The sequence below is a fragment of the Otolemur garnettii genome, unplaced genomic scaffold (assembly GCF_000181295.1).
Source record: "Otolemur garnettii isolate 467f Iridium unplaced genomic scaffold, OtoGar3 scaffold00208, whole genome shotgun sequence".
Lineage (NCBI taxonomy): Eukaryota > Metazoa > Chordata > Mammalia > Primates > Galagidae > Otolemur > Otolemur garnettii.
This window is the reverse complement of record NW_003852603.1, coordinates 1788356-1797044: the sequence shown is the minus strand read 5'-3', so window position 1 is coordinate 1797044 and position 8689 is coordinate 1788356. Positions and strand designations below refer to the sequence as shown.

At 45.3% G+C, this 8689-nt stretch overlaps 1 protein-coding gene across 1 annotated transcript in view; it reads left to right on the top strand.

The window, feature by feature from the left end:
* Positions 1–6276: 6276 nt before the first annotated feature.
* The window catches only part of BFSP1 (beaded filament structural protein 1), a 44303-nt gene continuing 41890 nt past the window's right edge, over positions 6277–8689 (top strand). Inside the window, exon 1 of the mRNA XM_003801330.3 lies at positions 6277–6653. Within this exon, the coding sequence (XP_003801378.1) occupies positions 6277–6653 (377 nt within the window). The remainder of the gene's footprint in view (positions 6654–8689) is intronic.

Sequence of the window (8689 nt, the reverse complement as noted above, 5' to 3'; positions counted from 1 at the left end):
GTGGCTGGCGCCTTAGCCGGTTGAGCTATAGGCGCCGAGCCACCTCTTGTTACTATTATGACTGATTTCCTTTCTTTCTCCATATAAATAATTATATCAAAAATAACTATGTATAATTATACTGTATTCATGTTTATATTTACACATATCTTTCTTTGCTTTCCTAGAGACAGAGTCTCACTCTGTTGCCCAGGCTGATCTTGAACTCCTGCCCTCAAGTAATCCTCCTGTCTCAGCCTCCTGAGCAGCAGGGATTACAGGCATGTGTCATCTCGCCTAGCTTATGCAATTTTTTTCAGAATCATTTGAGAATAAGTAGCACACATCATGGGTTTTTACCCCTAGATAGATCAGAGTATATTTTCTAAGAATAAGTATATTATATTACATAACTGTGGTACAGTTATAAATGTCAGTAAACCTGACATTGGTATGATTTTTATTTTATTTATTTATTTTTTAGTAGAGATGGGGGTCTCACTCTTGCTCTGGCTGGTGCAGAACTCTTGAACTCAAGCAATCCACCTGCCTCAGCTTCCCAGAGCGCTAGGATTATAGGCATGAGCTACTGCATCCAGCCACAAGAGGAACTCTTTTTTTTTTTTTTTGAGATAGTCTCACTACCTTGCCCTCGGTAGAGTGTGGTGGCATCACAGCTCACAGCAACCTCCAACTCTTGGGCTTAAGAGCTTCTCTTTCCTCAGCTTCCCAAGTAGCTGGGATAACAGGCGTCTTCCACAATGCCTGGCTATTTTTTGTTGCAGTTGTCATTGTTGTTTAGCTGGCCTGTGCTGGGTTTGAAACCTCCAGCCTTGGTGTATGTGGCTGACACCATAACCACTATGCTACAGGCGCTGAGCCTGGTATGATTCTTTTATTTAAACTATTGTCCATATTCCAATTTGGCAATGGACCTAGCAATGACATTTATAGGATTTTTTTCTTATCTTACAAGATCCAATCTAGAGTTCCTAGTGCATGTAGACGTCATGCCTTTTTAACCTCCTTTAATCTGGAACACTTCCATAACCTCTCTTTGCTTCTTATAATGTTTAACATTTTTGTAGAATACTATCCATTCTTTTTTAATTTTGTTTTTATTTTTTTATTTTTTGCTGTTTTTGGCTGCACAGGATTTGAACCCGCCACCTCCCGTACATGGGGCAAGCACCCTAATCCTTTGAGCCACAGGCACTACCCTTATTTTGTTTTTTTATTTTTATTTTTATTTATTTATTTATTTATTTTTTTGAGACGGAGCCTCAAGCTGTCCCCCTGGGTAGAGTGCCATGGCATCACGCTCACAGCAACCTCCAACTCCTGGGCTCAAGCGAGTCTCCTGCCTCAGCCTCCCAAGTAGCTGGGACCACAGGCGCCCGCCACAGCGCCTGGCCATTTTTTGGTTGCAGCCATCATTGTTGTTTGGCGGGCCCAGGCTGGGGATTCGAACCTGCCACCTTAGGTGTATGTGGCTGGCGCCTTAGCAACTTGAGCCACAGGCGCCGAGCCATTTTGTTTATTTTTTGAGGTAGAGTTTCACTCAGTCCCCTTGGATAGAGTGCTGTTGTGTCATAGCTCACAGCAACCTCAAACTCCTGGGTTCAAGCCATACTCTAGCTTTAGACTCCTGAGTAACTGGTACTACAGGTGCCCACCACAACGCCCAGCTAGTTTTTCTATTTTTAGTAGAGACGGGGGTCTTGCTCTTGCTCAGGCTAGTCTTGAACTCCTTAGCTCAAGCAATCCACTTGCCTTGGCCTCCCAGAGTGCTGGGATTACAAGTGTGAGCCACAGTGGCTCGCCCCCTTTTTATTTTATTAATAGGTTATTCCTTGTTTGGGATTTATCTGGATGAATCCTCATGATTTGTTTCAGGCTATATGGTATTTACGTTCTGCAGGCTAGTATAAAAGACACTGTCTTTCTCAGACAAAACAAGATACTCTCGAGAGTGAAAGTGGGTGCTTCCTATAATCATGTTGAGATAGAAGGTGTAACTGTGTGTGGACTGTCTCAGGCAAACTGGGATGTATGGTGATTACTCCTATTTTACTAGTGCCCATACAGGGACCAGATTGGTAACATCATTTACCAAAGTGAAGGGTCCAGAACTTAAGCTCAGGTCTTTCCAGCAGCGATTTCCAATCCTTGCCCCCAAACTAGTGCCATTCAACTGTGTTTAGCTTAACCCTTCCAAACCTGAGCATGCATAAAGTCTTGTGCAATCTCTCTCTAGAAGCCTGTCTTTTTTTTTCTTTTTGGCAGTTTTTGGCTGGGGGCTGGGTTTGAACCTGCCATCTCTGGCATATGGGGCTGGCGCCCACCTCCTTTGAGCCACGCCCCTAGAAGCATGTCTTTTGAATTAAATTAACTCAGCAATGCTTTCTGACTTATGCATATAATCTATATTCCTCCTGAGTAAGCTAGCACTAGCAGTGTGGTCTTTAGGGTTGTTGACAAATGTCGTCTCTTCCTTCTAGGCATGGTAGGATTCAATTTCCCGGCATACTTGAAGTTAGGCAATATAATCACAGCATTCTACCGAGGTCTCTGATTTAGAATTTATTCCAGATTTTGTGTTTATTTAGTTGGATATGAATTTGCTTCCTGCACCCTGAGGGAAGGGACTTCACTTGGCTTAATATTTAACTCTGAGACTATCCTTTTTCAAGTACATGTTTTCTTTTTTTTTTGAGACAGAGCCTCAAGATGTTGTTCTGGGTAGAGTGCTGTGACATCACAGCTCACAGCAACCTCCAACTCCTGGGGTTAAATGATTCTCTTACCTCAGCCTCCCAAGTAGCTGGGACTACAGGCGCCCACCACAACCCTGGCTACTTTTTGGTTGCAGTTATCATTGTTGTTTGACAGGCCCAGGCTGGATTCAAACCCACCAGCTCTAGTATATGTGGCTGGTGCTTTAGTCATTTGAGCTACAGGTGCCGAGCCAAGTACCTGTTTTCTAAGTGTTTGTTCTACTGGATCGCATTTTTAAAAACATTTTTTATTAAAAATTGTAAATACTAGGTGGCACCTGTGGCTCAAAGGAGTAGGGTGCTGGCCCCATATACCTGAGGTGGCAGGTTCAAACCCGGCTCTGGTCAAAAAAAAATTGTAAATACTTTTTTACTATTTCTCTTGATTGTTCTATTTTCTTTGAAGAAAATAGCAGCAGCTTTCCACTGGATTCATTTGAAGTAATATCCTTTCCCCTTTGTTTTTGTTCTGGAATATATTTTTCACAAATGGGATTACCATATGTGGTGGTTGAAGGAGTTGTTGGTCCCAGTTTTCACCTGATAAAATTATGCACCAGAACCCCTGGCATGGCCTCAGGGTGAGCCAGGCCTCTTTCCTGCCTCTTGCCTCTGTGGCCATGTGATTTTCTTTGAGCAATGGGATGCCAGCAGATAGGATGCAATGTGAAGGCCTGGAAGGAGCTTGTGTGGCTGCACTTGCTCTTGTGCTTTTGTCACTGTTAGCAAAAGGACATTTAGAGCAGAGCTGCCCCTGCTGACCAAGAAGACCCACAGCTGGAAGGAGAGCCATCCCGCTGAGCTGCAGACCTGGGAGTGTAGTGATAAATACCTCTTGTGGTTGCATGTCACTTACTGATAGTTTGGAGATAGTTTATTCCGTAGTAATATCTGACTGATACCAGATATCAAAGGGAATAAATGATTTTTTTTTTTTTTTTTTGAGACAGAGCCTCAAGCTGTCCCCCTGGGCAGAGTGCCGTGGCATTACAGCTCACAGCAACCTCCAACTCCTGGGCTCAAGCGAGTCTCCTGCCTCCGCCTCCCAAGTAGCTGGGACCACAGGCGCCCGCCACAACGCCCGGCTATTTTTTGGTTGCAGCCGTCATTGTTGTTTGGCGGTCCGGGCTGGGGATTCGAACCCGCCACCTTAGGTGTACGTGGCTGGCGCCCCAGCCGGTTGAGCTATAGGCGCCGAGCCGGAATAAATGATTTTATCACTATTGTTATATGTTGTTGTTTTGTTCTCTAGGAATCCTAAAATCAATATGCCACCTTATCAGCATGGTATCTGTGTACTTACGAAAAATGTTCATATGGTTGGGCCTGGTGGTTGAAGCCTGTAGTACCAGCTACTTGGGCGGCTGAGATGGGAAGATGACTTGAGCCCAGGAGTTCAAGTCTGCAGTGAGCTGCAACTGAGCCCCTGCACTCCAGCCTGGGCAACAGAGCGGGACTCTTGTCTCTAAAAACAGAAAACCCAACAAAAAACAACAAAAAGCCCCCTAAAACTAAACAACCCAAAAGTAATGTGTCTTTCTTAATTTGACCATAACATCTAATTTTACATGGCTTAAAAAAAGAACATAGATCAGTAAACTATACCGTAAGCACTGCTTAGGGCTTTCCTTTATTCCATACTGAATCCATTATCTCACAGTAAGAATTTGGAGTAATGAACTCAACAAAGACATGGAATTTTCTTTCTCTATCTTTGATAACTATGACTTTAATTTGTAGTATAATTTAGGTACAATCCATATAGTTGGTGATTATATATACTACTAATCCTTTTTTAATTTTTTGCTACTCCTTATTTTTAAGGAAACACTCTTTTTATTTTTTTCTTGAGATAGTCTCAAGCTGTCTCCCTGGGTAGAGTGCCTTGGCGTCATAGCTCACAGTAACCTCAAACTGTTGGGCTTAAGTGATTCTCTTGCCTCAGTCTCCTAAGTAGCTGGGACTACAGGGGCCCGCCGCAACATCCAGCTATTTTTTTTTTTATGTTGTTGTCATTGTTGTTTAGGCCAGGTTTGAACCAGCCAGCCTCGGTGTATTTGGCCGGCACCCTACCCACTGAGCTATGGGCACCACTGGAAACACTTCTTTTGATAATGATTTAAAAAATTGGAGACATGACAAAACATTTATATTCAGGAATAATAGTCTTATCAGATGTTATTAATTTATTTCAATACCCACAATTTACATTTGTTTGTTTGTCAATTTATTTAAATAAGAGTCTCACTGTTGCTTTTGATAGAGTACCATGGTCAGCTCACAGCAACTTCAAACTCTTGGGCACAAGCAATCCTCTTGCCTCAGTCTTCCAACTACCTGGGACTATAGGCATGTGCCACCTTGCCAGGCTGTATTTTTTTCTATCTTTAGTAGCAAGGGGGTCTTGCTCTTGCTCAGGCTGGTCTCCAACTCCTGAGCTCAAGAGATCCTCCTGCCTAGGCCTCTCAGAGTGCTAGGATTACAGACGTGAGTTACCGTGACTGGTCTTACAATTTACTTTTAAAATTTAAATTTCTCAAAGACAAGTTTATTAAGTATATATATACAAATATACTGTATAAAGCTTGGCATCAAAACCTAACTGTTAATTCCATAATAAAAATTAAATACAGTGGCAAAAACCCCCTTTATTCTTTTCTAATGGAGAGTTGGCCAATTTATTAAATCTTTAGGCTGTAAGGATTTTTCCTTCGTTCTAAGAACCTACTCAAGTAAGGTGGTGAAGGTGGGGGTGGGTAGGGAAGTTCTACTTATTTTTTTCACTCAAGAAAGGAAGTCAAAATCCATGAGAGCAAGGGTGACATTATAATATTAATAACACAACCGTGCCAGTTTCCTAAGTTATTGAAAAGGGTAGGTAGGTTCTTTGCAAAATGGGTGTCATTTAGTAAGAAGTTACTTGTAACGCACCTCTCTGCTTACTGGGAACCCCTTGCTGTTTTGCATCCGTGGTTCAGAATCACTACCACGGAGAGGGCTCCTAACTGCCACATTATAATTATGAAAAGGAATTGCTTAAATTATCAGGAAAATAATGGTATTGATAAAATGTTCTACAACTTGACTATAAGCTTGACTGGAAGAGAGAACAGAGCAACGGGCCCTGGCTCTTGAGCTAGCCCAAGTTTAACAAGCTCGCCTTGGGTTTTCTTCACAATCACAGGGGACCCGGTCAAAAGGACGTCATGCCTCTCTCGTCCCCTGACCTTGCATTCAATTAAAAAGCAACAGGCCTTAACAATCATGGAACAAAAACCTCATTTCCCGGTGTAACCTTCCCACCCCGCGCTCTATGGGCTGCTAATCCGGCTCACAAAGCGCGCTGCTGCTCTTTTCTTCTCCGCGCCCGGACCCGGCGTGGCGCCCAACTGCTGATCGGCTCTGGAACGTCCCAGCAGCGCGCCGGGGGCCTCCGATGTTTATTTAGCAGGCTGCGGGCGCGGCGGGGCGCCTCCTGCACCGCGGCTCGGCGTGCACGCGCGCCCGCTCGGGAGAAGCCATGTACCGGCGCAGCTACGTCTTCCACGCCCGCAAGGAGCAGTACCAGCGCGCAGACGAGGCGTCGCGCGCCGCCGAGCCCGAGCGCCCGGCCGACGATGGCTGGGTCGGGGCGGCGAGCCTGGCGGCGCTGCAGGGGCTCGGCGAGCGCGTGGCCGCCCACATCCAGCGGGCCCGCGCGCTCGAGCAGCGCCACGCCGGCCTCCGGCGGCAGCTGGACGCCTTCCAGCGTCTGGGCGAGCTGGCCGGCCCCGAGGACGCTCTCGCGCGCCACGTTGAGAGCAACCGCCAGCGCGCCCGGGACCTGGCGGCAGAGCGCGCCCGGCTGGAGCGCCAGGGCACAGAGGCGCAGCGCGCGCTCGACGAGTTCCGGAGCAAGTAAGCGGCGTCCGTGGGGGGAACACCAGGCAGGGTGCGGGGTTGGGAGCACGCTGCCACCACTCAGAGGTGGAGGCTTTTCTCTGGTCCCCTGGCGACCTATGGTCTCATGCCTGCACGCCGGTGGCATATTTCCTTAAAATGAGACTAGCTTCCATTTGGAAGGCACCTCACAGTTTACATGAACTGGTATCATTTACTTTTCATATATTTTAAAATTTAAATATAACTTATACACAGTAAAACGCACAGATTTTAATTGCCTAGTTCAGCGAGTTTTGACAAACGTATATGCCTATATAGCTACCAAAACGAGATACTTTCACTATCCCAGAAAGTTACCCTCTCCCCAAACCAGAGACACCTAGTGTTCTGATTTCTATTACCATGGATCAGTTTTGCCCATTCTAGGAGTCCCCCCATGCAGACTCTTAACAGTATGTACTCATATGTCTGGCTTCTTTTGCCCCACACAGTATTTTTTGAAATGTACTAATGTTATTTAATCCCCACAACTTTAGCCTTATTGCACCTATTTTTCAGATGAGGAAACTGAGGCTCAGAAAATGCAGGGATTTGTGGCAAAGCCCCCACAGCTGTTGAATTGCTGCCCTGGGTCTGCAGTTTAGATCCTGGACATGCTAAATCTGTCTTCACGGCATCACAGCTGACATCTGGGGATTATGTTTCAATGTGAGTCCTGTATGGTCTTGCTACTCAGCTGCAGTCCCTGGACAGCAGCATTGGCATCACCTGGGAACTTGCTAGAAATGCAGACTCTTGAGCCTGATCCATTGCATCAGAATCTGAATTCCTAGTTGAACAAGCCATGGTCCTGGGTATTGTCTCTCCTCCCACAGATGGAATTATGTGTTCAAATCACGTAGGAGCTGTTAAAAAGAAAAAAGATGCTCAGCAATTTGTCAGCATCTTTCCAAATTATAAATATGTGTGCCCTTCGACTCAGGAGGCTATTTTGAGACATTTATTCCATGGTATGCTCCAGCAGTTGTGGAATGGCATGGCTACAGAGATATTCACTGCAGCATGATCTGAGTTAACCTAAATGACCAGTAGTAGGAGACGGGTGATAACACGGTGCTTCACTCACATGATGCAGTATTATACAGTACTATGCAGCTGTCAAAAAAGAATGGTATGTCATATCATTTATTTTTTATTTTTTTGAGACAGAGTCTCACTATGTCGCCCTCACTATGGTGTCACAGCTCATGGCAACCTCAAACTCTCGGGCTTAAGCAATTCTTTTGCCTCAGCCTCCCAAGTAGCTGGGACTATAGGCACCCACCACAATGCCCCGCTATTTTTTGTTGCAGTTGTCATTGTTGTTTAACTGTCCTGGGCTGGGTTCGAACCTGCCACCCTTGGTGTGTGTGCTCGCGCTGTAACCACTGTGCTATGGACACTGAACCATGTGTACTTTTTTTAAAGCAGGAGAGAATAGACTTTTTTTTTTTGGCTGGGGTTGGGTTTGAACCTGCCCCCTCCAGCATATGGGGCTAGCGCCCTACTCCTTTGAGCCATGGGCGCTGCCAGAGAATAGACATTTTTTGCATGCAAAGGAAAAAGTATTTCTGGACACACACATATACATGCACTCAGTGATGCTGGTTACCTGTGCAGATGAGAGAGTAGAAACTGAGAGATGGAGGTGGAAAGGATATTTAATTAAACACTGTACTTTAAAAATTGTTTAACCATATAAGAAATGTCATTTAAAAATTATAGAAATAAGGGTAGCGCCCATAGCTCAGTGGGTAGGGCGCTGGCCACATGCACTGGGGCTGGTGGGTTCAAACACAGCCCAGACCTGCTAAAAAAAACAGACAAAAAATAGCCAAGTGTTGTGGTGGGTGCCTTTAGTCCCAGCTACTTGGGAGGCTGAGGCAAGACAGTCACTTGAGCCCAAGAGTTAATGTTGCTGTGAGCTGTGATGCCATAGCACTCTACCATGGGTAAAAAGTTAAGGTTGCTATGAGCTGTGAGGCTATGGTACTCTACCAGGGGTAAACAAA